The sequence below is a fragment of the Syzygium oleosum genome, unplaced genomic scaffold, assembly GCF_021117445.2.
Source record: "Syzygium oleosum isolate NSW1041296 unplaced genomic scaffold, Sole_v2.1 Sole_v2.01, whole genome shotgun sequence".
Lineage (NCBI taxonomy): Eukaryota > Viridiplantae > Streptophyta > Magnoliopsida > Myrtales > Myrtaceae > Syzygium > Syzygium oleosum.
In genome coordinates, this window is record NW_026607485.1 from 1,072,536 (window position 1) to 1,090,095 (window position 17,560).

Consider the following 17,560-nt stretch of genomic DNA (forward strand, 5'->3'; position numbering starts at 1 on the left):
GTAATGATACCGCCTCAGGCCATGTATCTTGCCCGCGTAGTAGTACCGCCTCAGGCTCAACATCCATTCTCCTAGTGCGCAACCCGCGTAATGGTACCGCCTCAGGTTGGCCATGTTCCCAGCACTCCTCGGCCCGCGTAATGGTACCGCCTCAGGCCATGTATCTTGCCCGCGTAGTAGTACCGCCTCAGGCTCAACACCTACCACCTACGACACAACCCGCGTAATGATACCGCCTCAGGTTGGCCGTCCTATGGTAATACCAGGCATCGTCCCGCGTAGTCGTACCGCCTCAAGACGGAAATATTCCCACGATCGCACATGCCACACCACACACAATTTCTCGTTCATTCACACACTTAACACTCGCTTGCCACTAAATTGGCCAATCACATGTGGCCCGTGCACGTCTCAATTCACACACAATTTCATGCTCAATAAGCATCCAATATGGCCAATTGACAGATAATTCACTTTGGCCCGAGCGTGCACATAGCAAATCATATTTCAATCAATCAATTGCACACTAATGCACCCCATTTCACCATCACAATTCAATCACAGTGCGAACACACAATCAACATACAAATTGGCATTTTTCCATATCCAAACTACGTCAAATCAGTTCCGGCTCTTCACGACATTTTTCCCCAATTACTCGCCGGTTCTAAATATCCAATTTGCGTACCGAACCGAGCATCACAGCACTCAAATCAGCCACCCACAGCCCACTTTTGACCTCAAAATTTCCACCAAAATTTTCCAAACTCATCCCTAAAGCCCGCTAATCGATTCCGCTCCTAAACCGTGCAAATCCGCGCCTAATTAAACCCGAGTCCAATCTAAATTATCCGTCGATACCCGACGTCCTAAATAAGGTTTAGGGCGCGACTTACCGAACTCTAGACTAGCGCGGCTAGAGCGGAAAGCGGGGTCGATCGACGAGGGACGGCGGCTAGCGGCGGCGCGGCTTGGCGGTGGCGGTGGCGGCGGCCCCGGCTTCCTTGGCCGTGACCCACGGCCACACGAGAGAGAGAGGGAGAGAGAGACGGCGGCGTGGGGTGCTGGCGATGGTGCGGTACGGCGGTGGACGGGCGGTGGCTCGGCGGGCATGACCGGCGGCGGCGGTGATCGGCCAAGGGGAGAGAGAGAGCTCACAGTGGGGGGGCTGCCGTGAGGGAGAGAGAGAGGGAATGAGGAGAGAGAATGGGTCTTGGACTCAAATAGTCCAATTTTGACCAAAAGTGGCAATTTACCATCCTGCCCTTGTCTCTCAATCCAAATCGATGGCCCAGATTTTATCTTATCTTGAAACCGTCGGCCGAGATCGAATCCTTCCCAAAAATATCCAAGGGCAATTTGGGAATTTCATAAAATTCCAAGCGCAAAAATGTCCAACCAAAAAGTTAGGGCAAAATGACCAAAATGCCCCTCCCTCGTAAAACATGCCCTTCATAAATCCCCAAGGGTAAAATGGTCACTTTCCTCATTTCTCACCGAAATTAAATTTTCCTGAAGGATTCGGGCAAATCCGAAGCTGCACTTTCCAACCACAACGTCGTCCTAATGTCCCGTTGTGACTTCCTAATTTTCCGGTGTCCAGTTTGGGCTCAATTAAATAATTAAATTTTATTAAACGTAACTCGAGCATTTCTCAAACTAACGGGCGGCTTTTTGGGGAAATTCGCATATTCGACCCGTGACTGACAATAAATCGAGTCACGTGCAAATTCATTCGATTCGTGACGACTTCGGTTGTCATTTAATCGCGAGGATCAATTGCTAGATCCGAGGGGCACGATCGTTCGGTATAGGTTCAGGATCATTCGTCAATTCATTTCGTGGTCCAGCGGAAATACCCGCGATCCACTATTATGACAGTGGCAAACTGACCCCTGTCTATCCTTGGATCGGCCGACAGTGGCTCAAAATGTCACATCGACGATTTTATGGTCGAAATCAATTCACGATCGAATTTCCTCTTAGTCGCATGAATTTAAATCTCTAATTAGCCTTTCCCTAATAGTTAGTATCCTAAGAATGATCAGTTCCGGGCGAGAACTAACTACGAGCACATTCATAAAACCAAACATTTTATAAATCCCAAATGGACAAATTTTCAGGATGTCACAGCTGTGACGGCGACTGGCCACAGGTTAATGCCGGCGAGGGCGGCTCACGGCTGTGACGGCGAGGCCTCGCCCAGCCATGGCGAGGCCGACCTCGCCGTCGCGACCCGGGCGAGGGAGATGGGTCGCGATGGCAAGGGCCGTGACGCCCTCACCGGCCCTGGCCTGTGGTCGGAAGGGAAGGAAAGGGAAAGAAAGAAAAAAAAGAAAGAAATATTAAAAAATTTCAAAATATTATTAATAAAAAGAAATTTTGTGTAGTTACTAAACGCATTTATGTTCTTTTTGTATTCTAAGAATAGAAATTTTGGACAGTTGCCAAACGCCTTCAAATGCTTAGAAATTGTTCCCGGGCATGGAATAAAAAAGAATCATTTCTGAGCATAATCAGTTCCCGGGTACAGAATCGTTGTCATGCGCACCCTAATTGGTATTTTCCTGATCCTACAACTTTGGCATGAAAACAAGGCTCGAATTGGATCGCCAGAAATATAACTTTCATGGGAAGAATATTACGGGTTTATAAAGTGTAAATACCCACAAATAAAAATAAATAGGTTTCCAACCAAAAAATATATATAAATAGGTTAGCTCATTAAAGAATGATATGTCAATGGTCCCGCAATAACGTAATGCAAACGACTGTGAATACCTGTTTTGATGGAGTGAATTTATAGTTCAATCTCTTTACCGGTGATTTAAAGACTTAAGCGAACGCGCATCACGTGTTCGGAAGTAACATTAATGTTGCAACCCCATTGCAGCTAAACCTCATCCTTAGTGGTTAAGGAACAAATATAAAGTTAGGATTATGCGCACGACATTACTTCAGATCTCCATGCCATTGAATGTATACATTTTCCACACACGAGTCATCCACCCGAACTTTCTCGCTCGCATGATACTTGAGATATGGAAATTACGGAAACCATTGTTTATCTTAAATGGGCTTGCTCGTAGAAGAAAAGAGAAATTATGAAATGCAATATCCGTGCCTTATGATGACTTTGCAGTCCACCGAACTTCTGGTCACACGATTCAGAAACTGTTTTTAGTTCTGAAATTTGGCTTAGTCTCATGACTTTCTTCATTATTTTTTCTTAATGACGAGAAAACCGCGTTAAATAAGTATGTCCAAGCTAAAAAAATGCCCCTCTAGCCATATAGATCAGTTAAGGTAAGATGCGAGCCATAGTCTCGTGAACCTCGATTTGGCGCTGCTTAGGTTATTACGAGGCCGCACATTCATCACTTGATCAAGAGAAGGATGGAACAGAAAGTCAATGCCATGGACTTCACAAGACTGTTTGATGGTTCAGATAAGCAAGAGATGAGACTGACAGCAAGTTTTTGAAGTCGTTATTGTCTTCCTCAAAAAGGACCTCCACGAGATACAAAACCCATATCATATAGTCTGGTTTCATGACCATTCTGCGTGTCACCATTTTCACATTCATGCTCAAAAGATAACTCAGCTCTTCGAGGGTTCCTCGTGCCTAACCCTCATAGCGTCAAGATGAGCTTTTCCCTTCAGCTCGCTTGTTAGATAGCCCTTCAGATGTTCTGCCACCGTTGTCCTCCTGAACAATGCTGGGGTCTCCGGGGTTATGAGGCTCGGCGTGGGACCAATCTTAGCATCGATTCTCGGACTGAAGAACGTTGCAATGGAGATCCTCTCCTTCACTGCATTCACTGTCGCTCGATGGTTGATGCTCTGGTATATCCCATTCGTGATAATCTGCCATCGGCCAATGAAGAGAAGGCTTTGAGAATGAGACAATGAATTATCATGAATATGGTCCAATGAGTAATTTGATGTTGCAATATTACCTCAACAATGTCTCCTATATTGATGATGAAAGCACCAGGGAGAGGTTTCACAGGAATCCACTTTCCATCTTTCCTTATCTGGAGGCCCTCCATTTCGTTGACCTGGAGGAGAATGGTGATCGCGTCAGCATCGGAGTGAGAGTTTAGGCCTATCACGAGCTCAGGTTGTGGACATGGTGGGTAATAGTTCATCCTCATCCCTTGCAACCCGTCTTCAAACATCCCCTCGAGGTCCTTTGCCTCCATTCCTAAAGCCTTCACCATGAGGTAGAGGAGCTTTATGGCTAGGGTTTGCATTTCCTTTGAGTAGGTGTCCAAATCGCCTCTACCATGTAGACAATTTCATTCTTTAGGTGATAAGGGAATATTATGGAGCACGCCCCACACTAAACCCTTGTAAAAAAGAAAGTTGTTCATATCCCGATTATATCACGTGACATGCTGACGCAATATCGCTTACTTAATCAAATGATCTCATACTTTATGCATGTTTGCCCACGTGGCACAACTGTTACATAATAATTTTATGGTGTTTTTTATGCTTGTTTTTCCCATGGTAAGAGTGAAGGAGAGAGAGAGAGAACCTGAAGGGAAGAGGGAGTTTGGGGAACAAGTGAGGCTTCCTGAGAGAAGCAGGGAGGGTGTTGACGTAGAACAGGTCAGCCCAATCAAGCTTTTGGTCTTCCGAGAACACAAAGGCCTGTCCGAAGCCCTCCAATTCTCCGTCTCTCTGCCAAAACTTCTTCTTCTCTTCCATTGGCATGTTGAACAGCTCTTCGATCCCCTTCTTCACTTTCCCTAGCAACTTAGGGCTCACTTCATGATTTATCAGCTGAACAATTGTTAACATGACACTATCAGTCATACTTCACCCAGAAACAGACATTCCACTAAGATCAAGACAGAGAAAGTTCTGATCTCCTGAATGATGAGTAAACAACAGATCTCAATTCCAACATTAATTAAGAATGTTGCAATAGATAAATCTGTCTCATTAGCAGTCTTTACGACAGAGACAATCGAGGAACTCACATCTCCAAATTCATATAAAGACAGTGTGCGGCCATAATCCCCTTAAACAACAACATTGCTTTACCTAATCTCAAAGGTACAACAATCAGTCTTCTTTTCCGAACACGAGGTCAATACCTGGTCAACTGACTAAGTGTGGCATGCAAACAACAGATGTGGACTACCTCAAATTGACTGTAATTTAATGTAATAAATTGTAATGCATGGTCAATCGGAAACGTTGACTTGCCAATGTGGGATTGGTTATTGTTCGCATATATTTCCCCATTAATTGTGAGAAACGCGCACAGATAGTGCAATTTAAGAAAAACTTCTTGGCAAAATCTACGGGGTATCTTTTCAATTTAACTTGTGAGTGTTGGATCTTCCTTGTTCTTCGTTAACTCCACAATATTATAATGTCTAAGTGCTAGTTTAGGTAATTGCTTATATTTTTTTTTTTGTTAAAGGTAATCGTTTATATGCCAGGCTCAGTCCATGTTCCTCATCCTATCAAAAGGTAGGCTCATTCATAATGTAGTGAATCTCTTTTGCCCTTGTCTTCAAAATTCTTCCGAAGCAAAACCAATTGTCTTATATGCCAATCTAAGTCTGATTTCACACACCTTTTACGAAGATCTTGTATTGATTATATGGTGATGTAACAAAAGCGAAACATGAAATCAGGAAATCAGGATGGCACAGAAACATCCCACTATCTTGACCCCATGAATTCAGGATGCAGAGGGGCTGCTGCAGAAACTTAGATTTGGTATGAGGTAAAAAGTGAGTCCGGGGAGCAAAATAAAGAAATTCCAGGGGAAAATCTCCTAGACTACATTAAATGATGGCTAAAAGTTGTACATCTAACTGTTCCTAGTGGCGATGGTCGCCTGAGCTTTGCCAGCCTCTCGGGTTAATCCTTACCATGCATCCCTTGCAAATCCATTTGAATGACTCGTATACCATCTATCACAACGTTGAGAGCCCACATGTAGTAAAAGTACTCAGGACATCATGTGGATTTTAATCTCTTTCAATCGATGAACACCCTTTTTTTCTCAGACATTTTGTCGAACACTTTGTTTTTGAAATGCAGTAGTTGTTTTGTACCTGAAAGAAGCCCCAGTCTTTGCACGCATGGTGCAGCTTCTCGAGCTCCGGCTCTGCACCGTCCTCCGAAACCAACCTCCCCAAGTCGATCACGGGGACTTGAGGCAAGCCGGAACAAGCGTCGGTGATCACGGGAGATTCTTGATCGTCGCGGACGTATCTCTTCGGGACTTTGGTCGGGTTCTCCTTCAGCATGTCCTGAACACATGGCACGAGGAGCGTCCTCCCTAGTGCGCTTACCTGTGTCTCCATTGATAACAATCCAGAGGATGAGAAATCACAAAGACCGATGATTAGCTTAGTATGCTAACAAGAGAGGAGTGTAGGTGAGCCAGTTGTGTTTCAGCTAGAGGGATATCTCATTCTTTCTATTTAGGAGGCCGACATATATAGATGGATTTTTGTCAACGAGACTGTTCGTAATAGGAAGTGTCCAACGAGGGTAATGGTCCATCAGAAAATGTTAATTCTCTTAAAGAATTATTGAAAAGATATGTAGATGTCTAGATTTGATTGATTACTTTGGATATATACTATACTATACTATACTATATTATATTATATTATATTATTAAATTATCTTGCAAAATGAGTTGCGAAAAATCTTACTCTTGACCTGTCAATATTTTACACAAAATTTGACCCGCGATATTTAACTTTAAGTGTAAGTTGAACATCTCCCACCCTTAGCACCCTTGGATTGGCATAATCGATTGGAATGTTGAGCGATTTCTAACTCAAGAGACACATGAGTTTATGAGAATGTTGAACATGTTTGATGGGATGAATCAAAGTGCTTGGTGCATTTGAGGGAAAATAACTTTGGGATGGAAAAGTTCATCACCAAAGCATAAATAAGTATTCCATCAACCAAGATAAAGAACTTCAAGATTCAGCACCAAAGAATTGGATAACAACTGAATGATTCACTCACTTGAGAAGAGTTCTTGTATATTATCAACTGTAAATCTAAATTTTTACATTTGAGAGTGCACTTTCTTTTCATAGACGGACTAAGACATAGGAACTAAGAAATATTAAAGTAGGAAATCACTCAAACTAGGAAACTTAATCAAACTAGAAAACCTATTCAAATTAGAAAAAAAGCTACTTAAATTTAGAAAACCTACTCAAATCAAGAAATCTACTTAAACAAAAAAGTTTACTTAAATTAGGAAATTTATTCCAAATTAGAAAACAACCCTCTCGCATTGACCCAGCCGAATCAGCCTTTAATCTATAGCTCCTAGAATCTCCATCTTGAGTGTCTTCTCCTCGTGGGACCCATTAGATCATGTGATGGCCAAAATCTCCCTTAGCTTGCATAAATATCATAGGCTTCGTTAACTGACGAGACTTGAGTTGGGCTTGTGGGTCGATTATCTTCAATGGAATTTAATGCTTCCACTTCATCCACCTCGTGTTGATTTTGCAGGTTGTCTGGTACGGTTGTGGTCATGTTGTTCCGGCCGCATTTCTAATTTTGATGGTGGTCTCACTGTTATAAAAGCTAAAGGAGAAATATACGGTCCTTTACGAACTTCAAGTAGTCATTTCAACTTCCATACACGGAATGAGAAATAAAGAGTCCTTCATATCCTCGAATTATAGAAAAGTATTCTGCTTCAAAAACAAATTTACAAAAAAAAAGGGTAATCCTCAAGTATCTCAACCGTGCAATATTGTAAGTGAGCTAATTCCACAAACTCTTAAAGTAGCGTGCACACATGCACATTATTTATGGATTAGTTAACGATCTCTTTCATTGCACTTAAGATATGTGATATTATACGAGGGATGGTCCATCCATGACCATCACTTGGTTTGTTTATCACACTTATTGTACGGAGGAAATACCAAAGAGTGCACGTAAATTATCACACTTATTATAATTCGGTCAATCCGTGGCTGCCGACCTTATTATCATACTTGTGTTTTATAGAGCTTTTTCAGGAAAAAACATGATTCGTGTGCAAATATATAAGAGTAAAGCTCGTTGATTTAGTCATTTGTTTAAGCTAATGAGGCATGAATAAGCCAACGAAAGCAACAATCATTTGTCCTCACTCCCAAGTCTCAATCGTCCACCAAATTATACGTAGGGAAGAAGTTAAATCTAAGACAAGTGGAGTGGTCCGCCCGATTATAGAACAATTCCCTTCGTTGACCACTTTCGGAGGCACCACGTATAGGGTTTTCGAGTGACTCTAGGGATACCAAAGTCGAAGCCTAAAATTAGTTTAGAAATAGACTAGATATTTAGCGTGCTATGGGCATGCCAGATAGGAAACGAATGGGTGCAATTTTCACTAGGATAATAGAGATATGAATTTCAAAGGTGAGGTACGTGTCAAATGAAAATAGAAGGTTTGTTACGTAACTACTTAGAGAAATTGAAGGCTCCGTGTGTTTTGCGGAAAATAATTTTTGAAAATTTTTTTTTCATCATTTTTCAGCGTTTAGTTTGCTTAAGAAAATTAGTCAACCGAAAATGTTTTTCTACCAAAGCTTAAATTCAAGAAAATGTTTTCCTCTTTCAAAAATGGGAAATCATTTTCCCGGAACATCGGTGCCCAGGACGTTAGGCGCGGAAATTGCTAACATGAACTGTCACGACCTAAATTTCTCAGGCTAATGGATTATTAAGACTAAGCCTAACTCGGACCCTCCCAAGCCTTATCAATTCGCAACTTAGGGTTTAAGTTTTTAATATACAAAAGTTTTCATGCTTGGAGTCGCCACTAGTCTATTTGTGGTAGGTCGATTAGAAACCTAAATAAAACATAAGGAGATATGTTTTATTCCTATGAACCAGAGATTCTAAGTTCGAGGACTTGATTAAGCTAGATCTAGTCTAACGCCCTTTCGGTACCTTTTCTTTTCAAAAAATGTCTATGCAGGCAGTCTGAATCCATTTTATTACTTAATCACTAACATGTGAGGTGTTCATGCGGGTGCGCAAACCACCAATTTAACACCCAAGAAAGCAATGAATAGATTGCAAGATTAGGAGAATGACGTACCTTAATGCAACGTAAGCATCTACATTGTTAGTAAAAAATCATACAGACAATCCTACTATGATTTCTAATTAATAAAGCAAGGCACTCAAGGTGTTCTTTAGGGTTTGCGCTTTATTAAAATGCAAACTAACCTATATGCAATGACGTGCAAAAATGACATGCAATTAATGCAACCTAGCATGCGAACTATAAGTCATGCGTCGAAGTGACCTAATTCTAATGACGGACAAATGATTTATTTTTGGTATTTTTCCAATGAAATTCGAAATTAAAAGATGTCTAAAATAACACGCAATCTAACAACTTCTTTTTTTTATATTTTTTATTAAAATTTGAAATTAAAAGTTACTCAAATTAGGAATGCAATCTATCCCAATCTATCTTAAAGTAACTTATTCTTTTGGGATTTTCATGAAAATTCGAAATCTTAAAATAACCTAAATAATCTATTAGGATTACAATAACACCTAATTTAAACTAGGAACGGACGTTTGCTAGAACGGACATCACAAGTCTACTCCAATGTGTTAAACGTGCGTCCGTGTGTGAAGTCAACGCTTGAGATGGTCTTCTACGTGAATCACACTGAGGTATGAAGATGAGAATTGATGGAGAGTGGGCCCCCTTCACTGCACATGTTCCTCAATCTCTCGCTTGTATCTTCTACATACGACACCCACTCTGAATTGTGGCTGCCCCTTCTTAACGCCCTCCCCGATGGACGTCGTTCTCTCTCTGTATTCTTGTAACTTCGCGGGACAGGAGCTTCCAGACAGCGACAGCAGTGAACGTCGTCAGAAACAAGTGATGAGCAACGGCGGTGCAACGTGGAAAGCATGGCCAAGAGGGAGCTCAGGGTTGAGACTGTGAGGATCCAGCCGAGTCTCTCTCTTTTTTTGTCTTCTCTCTCATCTACGTGTGTCTCTCCTGCTCTCTGAAATTGTGTTTTCCAAAAATTATGAAAGTCTCCTTTGATTATAACGTATAACGACATATTTATATCGCATGCCTAGGTTAATTGACTGGGCTTTCTAATCCTAGTGGGCTTCAGCTTAGGCTTTATCATCTAATTTTATTTTAATTCTGAATGGGTTCAATTAATTTGAGATTTTCTCTAATTAAGCTCAATGGGCTAATTTAAGCTCAAAATAAGACAACCAAGACCCATTGCCCCATCCTTTGAATGAGCGGAATTTCGTTTGACGCCCGAGCTCGGTTTACACGATGAATTTTCAGCTTACTTGCCACCGCTGGTTTGATGTGGAATGCAATTAACCTATATGAACCTAAACTATATGCTATGCAATTTTAATATTTTTGTTTAGGGGTTAAAATTTAATCCCTGATTTACTATGTAATTAATCACTAAATGGTTAATCAAAATTTAGGTGTCAACAGCTGCCCCTCTTTGAAGGTGAGCTCGCAGAGGTTGCATTCAAAGACTAAATGATACCTAAATTTTAACCATGCAATGAATGTTATTTTTTTGTGGGAGTATGAGTCCCATTTTGAAATGCAATAAGAAATGATGCATGCGAATAATAAAAACGTACTTGAAGTTACTTACCTTGTAGGAGTGGTAAAGTAAATCGAGGCATGATTCTGATTCTGTATCATTTAACAATTACTTGGGCTTTGTTCCAAAGATGTTGCCTTATGAACACTGATGGACTTCGGTGACCTGCAATTCAGTCAAGACACATGAAGAAAGTTTAAGGCACCCAGTTATCGTCTAGGGTTCTCGAGAGAAAGATTCAGCGAAATGGAAATGTTCCGACATTTACAAAATACCTATACCTTCCTCATAAGGACTCGTAAAGATTTGGCCGCTGTATCTATATCTTTCTCATAGGTATGTCACGGGGGAACCTTTTGAGATTAGGAGAATATTCCGACCTTTACGAAATACCTATACCTTCCTCATAGGTACTCGTAAAGATTTGGTTGCTGCACCTATACCTTCCTCATAGGTGTGCTACAGGGGAGTCTTATGAGATTGGGAAAATGTTTCGACCTTTATGAGATACCTATACCTTCCTCATAGGTACTTGTAAAGATTTGGTCGCTGCACCTAGTTATCGTTATAGGTGCAACACTGGGGAACCTTCCCGAGATTAGGAGAATATTCCGACCTTTACGAAATACCTATACATCGCCATAGGTACTCGTAAAGATTTGGCCGCTGCACCTATACCTTCCTCATAGGTGTGACACAAGGGAATATTCCCGAGATTATGTGAAAAGTGAGCCTAACAAAATATCTAGTTATCATCTAAGATATTTGAAAGGACTTGATCGATAAATACCTGGATATCGTCACGAGTACTTAACGATTGGGTGAACAAAATGGGCAAACCCGGATGTTCAGAGATTCCTTGACAAAGTACCTGGATATCATCAGAGGTACCTACAAAGACTTGATCGATAGATGTCTGGACGTTGTCGAAGACGTCAAACGACTGCAACACAATTGATTAAAGATTGGGGGCCTGTCGATTGCTCAAACAGGTTAAGGAATACCTGGATAAACGCAAGCATCTGAAGGGGTAGAGACATACTTACCTGTTGATATCTCTTACTCTTGAGAGCGTGTCTCCTGCTAGACACGATTATAGACAACAAGTAATATGCATTCATGGGCAATCAAGGACGCATATACTCATGCATTATAAATTCTACTGGTTTTCATGCATGACGATTTTGTCGAATCGGCATTACAAAACTTCACTGGGGAGAATCATGACAAGACAATCCGGATTTACAAGCAGATATCTTGAAAATGTCGAATGAGGGACTTCCGATCCGAGAGGGACTTTCGGTCCGAAAGGGCTTTCTCTCATCCTCATCGAAAAGTGGCTCTTTATGAGAATCGCTCCATCTCACCATCATCATGTCGACAAGGGTCCGAGTATTCTCGCAAGCGGTACGACCTTACCAATTTGAGAGGTCTTTGTCGGGACCATAATATGGGCTTGGTCAATGGCTTAGCAAAGGGGACTCTTTGAGTCAAGGCTATTGAAAGAACAATACTCCACAATTGTCTTTGAGTTTACAAGTCAAGAACCTTGCAAAATGAGATTGAAATAGATTTGCTCGCACTTCTTCGAGCTAAGCTTATAAACATCCGAATCTTACGGTAGCTCAAGTGCCATAATCTGAAGAGACTTTGTAAGGGACGTAACATAGACCAGGCTCATGGGTTGAGAAATGAATGGATTATCAGGCTCAAAATGTGTATAATTGGGGTGAATAAGTTGGTGATCATCTCAGCATTGTCACCAGTCTTCTTCTTCATCCTCGGGAATTGTCTTTTCAGCGAATGCTTTGGGCTTGAATTCACCACTTCTTTAAATTTGTAGGGCTATGACTATCCCACTGGGGATGATTTTGATACACTTATTTTTCATCATTGGGCATCGGCCTTGCTTTTACTAGGCACACTGCTTTTCTTGGCCACCTTTTTTTTTTTTTGGACTCACTTGACATACACTGTTTACAATGCATACATTTGCCAACCATACTCTAACTGAATGACTCGCCATTTAGACTCTCAAGGATTTCTGTCCTCTATTGATGCTCTGGATATGCTGCTTAGACAGTGATGGCTCTAACCTTGTCCCAGTATGGGGGATGATCACCAACTGGGTTTAAGAAATGAATTTGCAGGCTCAATTGGGCGTAGCAAAGGGTAAAGCGTCTATAGGATAGAGAAAGAAATACTCTTCGTCATCCTAAGGCACTTGAACTTTGTGTGAATTCATCTCTAGTTTGCCCCTATGTGGGGTGGTTCTTGACAGGGGTAATTTGAAAATATTTATCCAGGCGTTTAGGCTCAAAGTGGCGAAATAATGGATAACCTATGGTGTTTGGGATAGAGAAATGAACCGCCTTTCGTCGTTTCGGTCGCCGTACCTTTTGCGAGATAACCATTTACCTTGCAGACATGGAATTTTTCCACTCAACTCACTGGGATTAGTGTATGGGATTGTATATAGGATAGGGCTTGCCTTTCATCATCTCAATGTACCTCATTCAACATATTCAATTCATTCCACATGAGTTATCAGATTGTCCAAATAGATTTCCCTTTTGAAATCGATGATGCAGACTGACAAAATGATCAAGCAGAATTTAAAGTAAATGCACACATTCCATCTTTAAATTGATTGGAACCATTTATTCATACGTGAAATGTTTGTGACTCAGAGTATAAACCAGACATTTGAAAACTTTTGTCGCAAAAATCTTTTCAAAAAGGTTTTAACACGAGGGAGCATGAATAAGCCCAGGCCTCATAATTCTCCTTGGACTATATTTTTCTTTTATCGGTTGGATATCATCATTGGGCTGGTTTGATGTACCTCAACATGTCCTCAAAAATGAAAATAACTTGTAATTTCATTGATTATCACCAAATGAATTACATTTATTGGAATGAAAATTGCGACAATTAAGTCTTAGAAACGAAAAGTCCTAAAAAGCAGCTCCCGAGACGTGGCAAGTCCTAAAAAGCAATAAAAATTCCCACGCAGGGTAGTGTGCGAAAAAAGTAAAGGTGTTATTCTTGTGGGCCAGTGCCCTTTCCCGTCAACGGTCTTTCCTCGATAGCTCCAATAAGCATGTCATCGAACAGGACAATGATTCCCTCCTTCGCATCATCAGGGTCTTCTGTCAGTGGAGGTGTTGGATCATCCATACCTCTCCATTCATCGGGGATAATATCACGCGGGTCAATATAGTAGCTCGGGGGCACCGAGTATTTTACATAGTAGTCGAACTTGCCACTCGGTTGCCCCAATGTATCAATCACTTCCTTCTCTTCATGTATCATTCTTGCAGGGCCTGGAAATGTGGCGCGGATGTGTGGAGGCAACCTACCACGCCAAAGCTCTCCATTATTTTGTGTGCTTTCACGCCCACGTTCTTCACCATTCAACTCTTCCTATGATCCTTGCCTATTCTGCCCGTCTCCTTGACCACGTCCTCTGCCACGTTGTCCACGTCCACGTCCCCTATTATTTGGCTCACTTGGCCCCTGATACCCTAACCCAGTAGTGTAGGGCCTCCAAGAGACTTCCACCGGTCGGCGGATACCTTGATCATTCCTACCAAGGCCTTCACCCGGAGTAAAGCCATGGGACACCATTACTCTTCCAACCATGACTGCAGCATTTGACACCTTAGGAATGGGCGGCGATAATCCTCTAGACGCATGTATGGTCGATACGAGCTCGAGCGATTGATAGCTCGATTCTATTTTGCAATCCGGCTCAACATAGGGGATAGCGTTGCGTGGTAAATTGGGTGCTCTTCTTCACTGTGGACTGTGATTAACTTTCTCTCTACAACGAACTTCACCTTCTGATGTAGACTTGATGGCACAGCTTTGGCAGTATGAATCCATGGACGACCCAACAGAAAATTGAACGCAGTGGGAATGTCCATAATTTGAAATAGGATGTTGAACATTATTGGTCCTATCTGTATGTCAAGGTGGACTTCTCCCATCACTTCTTTCTTCGTTCCGTCAAAGGCTCGCATGGAGGTCTTGGCAAAATTTATCCTAGAAGGATCTATCTTGAGGCGGTGTAAAGTCGCCAAAGGACAGATGTTTAAGGCTGATCTGTTGTCAATGAGTACTCGGGCTACATGCGAGGCCTTGTATTTTGACAGAAATGTAAAGTGCCTTGGTAAGCCCCCTCCCTTCTAGAGGGAACTCTTCATCTGAAAAGGCTATGAGGTCCTCGAGGAGTATAGAACTCACAAATTCCTCCAATTTGTCATGATCGATCGTCTCGGGCACGTGGACTTCACTTAACACCATCATTAGGGCTTTCTGATGCTTGACAGATGTCTGGAGTAGTTCAAGCAGCGAGATTTGCGCGGGCATCTTGCGCAATTGTTCAACTACGTTGTATTCGCTAGCCTTAATCACAGCCAGAAACTCCTTTGCTTCTTCATCGGTCACAGGCTTTGCAGGTTGGGCATTAGCTTGGCCATAGGTATGCCCGAATCTGGTAACCAAGTTGACATCAAGACTGTAAGACCAAGAGACGGCCTTATTATCACTGTACTCATATGGTTGAGGTATCTCGATCACTATTCCTTCATCAGCTATAGGCGTGCTTACTACGATCCCTTCTTCATCGGATGCATCCTCAAGCGGAGGCATGTCCTCAAGTAGAGGGTCGGCCTTATCTTCTCTGGTGTTCAATGCAGCAAACTCCTCCTCCCAATCAATAACTACTTTGGAGATAGTGGAAATGATGCCAGTGTGATCAGCATAAACGATCATCCCGGCTTTTACTATTCTGGAAATTTTTTCTCTCATGATAACCAGGGGAAGGATATCATTACTCGGGTAATAACTGGCTTTCACTAACTCATTATAAACATCGGTCATACGCACCTTTATATTCTTGATTCGACCAGAATCGAAATTGAATATGGCATTCACATTTCCTGCATGATCAAGGAGTGGGTTGCTCTGAACATTCGGCTTAGCGGGTTGAAAGGAAAATGCCTTTGTATCAAGCAAGTTCTGGACCCGATGCTTGAGAGTGATACAGTCATCAGTTGAATGCCTCACTTCACCCATATGATAATCACATTTCTTGGACGGATCATAGTTATAGAACTGCTTGAGATTGGACCGCTTTGGCTCAGTAGTAAACAAACCTTTCTTCCGGAGGATCGCCAACACTTGAGACAACGACCCGGTGAGGGGGTGAATTGCCTCTTGTTGTTCTTCTTCTGAAAGGATTGACGACCTATGCTTTGTTGTTGAGTTTCTGCTACTTGAATTGCCGGAGCAGGATTAGGGTGCGCATGAATACCATTACGTGCCGGGCGCTATTCGAATAGAAATGATTTTTTGATTCGTGCCGGAAACAATTTCGAGTATTTGAAGGCGTTTGATAAATGTCCAAAATTTATATTTCTAGAGTAGAAAAGAATAGAAATGCATTTGGTAACTACACAAAATTTCTGTTCCCAAATAATATTTTAATAATATTTTGAATTGTTTAAAATTTTTTTCTTTTTAATTTCTTCTTTGGCCATGGCCGTCGCCGCGGCCGGCCACAGCCGTGGGCCGGCGAGGCGTCACGGACCTCGCCGGCCGCCGGCGGGCGAGGTCGCCCTCGCCGGCGGCGAGTGGCTGGACCATGCCGCCGGGGCAGGCGGCCTCGCCGAGACGGCGAGGCTCGGCTCGCCCAGATCTGGCGAGAGCCAAGCCTCTCGCGGCTCTGCGGCGAGCCGACCTCGCCGTCGCTGCCGCGACCGACGGCGAGGCTTGGCCTCGCTCGATCTGGGCAAGGCCGCTCGCCCGGGCGACGAGGGTCCGGCCTCACCTCGCCGCCCTGGCTGTGGCCGGTCGCGGTGGCCGCCGCGGTCGCCGCGGCCGGCTCGGCTAAGAACAACACCACAAAATAAGAAAAGAAAAAAAGAAAAAGAAGAAAAAAACTGATTCTCAAAATTGTCTAAGAAACAAGAAGCAACTTTTTTTACTTCTTGTTTCTCTTCCAAACGCTGTTTCTCGGCACAAATTTTTGCAAAAATGTGCCGAGGAACAAAAAGTTTACCAAACGCATTTCGTTTCCCAAACTATTTCGGGAACAAAAGAACAGAAATTTTTACTATTGGCACGTTACCAAACGGGCCCTTAACGTTCCGTCGGCCCGATTGGGTATAAGTTACATTCACTTCAGGTGCCGGTTCCTTCTCCTTCCTTGCACCAAATCTTTTGGTTGAGGAAGACGGCTCCATAAACCACCCATCTTTCAGCCCTATCTCAATCTGTTCGCCTATGGGGATGAGTTGATTGAAGTTCTCAGCCGGAATGGCTACCATCCGATTACGATACTCGAACGAGAGAGTTTTAATGAACATCCTCTTCAATTCACTGTCTATAGGTTCTGGGATAACCTGAGCGGCTATATTTCTCCATCTGATAGCATAATCCTTGAACGACTTAGTCTTTTTCATCTGAGCACGCTTGAGGTCTTCGCGGATGGGAATGATGTCCGTTATGAACCTGTACTGCTTTAGAAATGCTTCACTAACTTCCTTCCAGGTTTTGAGGCTATTTATCTTCTTCATGAGATACCAGTTCAAGGCAGGACCCGTCAAACTTGCTTGAAATGCATGGATCATTAGGAGTTCATTATCAACGTATGGGCTCATCTGTACGTGGTATAGCTGCAGGTGTGCTTTTGGGCAGGAGGTGCAATTGTACTTGTCAAAATCTGGCCTCTTGAACTTCTTCGGGATTTTGTTCTGTAAGTAAAGAGATAAGTCGATTGAGAGTGAATCATGTGAGTCTTCCAGCTGCTTCACTCTCTCTTCAAGCTTGTTGACCCGTTCATCAGGTTTATCCTTATTGACGATAATCTGGACGGGGTCATCTACTAAATGGGGAAGATCGTCATCTTCCTCACTATCGGCATTTTTCTA

The 17,560-nt window shown here is 42.5% G+C and overlaps 1 protein-coding gene across 1 annotated transcript; it reads right to left on the reverse strand.

Moving 5' to 3' along the window:
- Window positions 1-3,423: 3,423 nt before the first annotated feature.
- LOC115668435 (protein SRG1-like) lies at window positions 3,424-6,423 on the reverse strand. The gene is made up of 4 exons (XM_056319937.1): window positions 6,084-6,423; window positions 4,544-4,791; window positions 3,960-4,284; window positions 3,424-3,867 (listed from the first exon to the last, which is right to left on the reverse strand). The coding sequence occupies exons 1-4, from the start codon at window positions 6,333-6,335 to the stop codon at window positions 3,601-3,603; spliced, it is 1,092 nt and encodes a 363-aa protein (XP_056175912.1). The 5' UTR covers window positions 6,336-6,423; the 3' UTR covers window positions 3,424-3,600.
- Window positions 6,424-17,560: the final 11,137 nt, after the last annotated feature.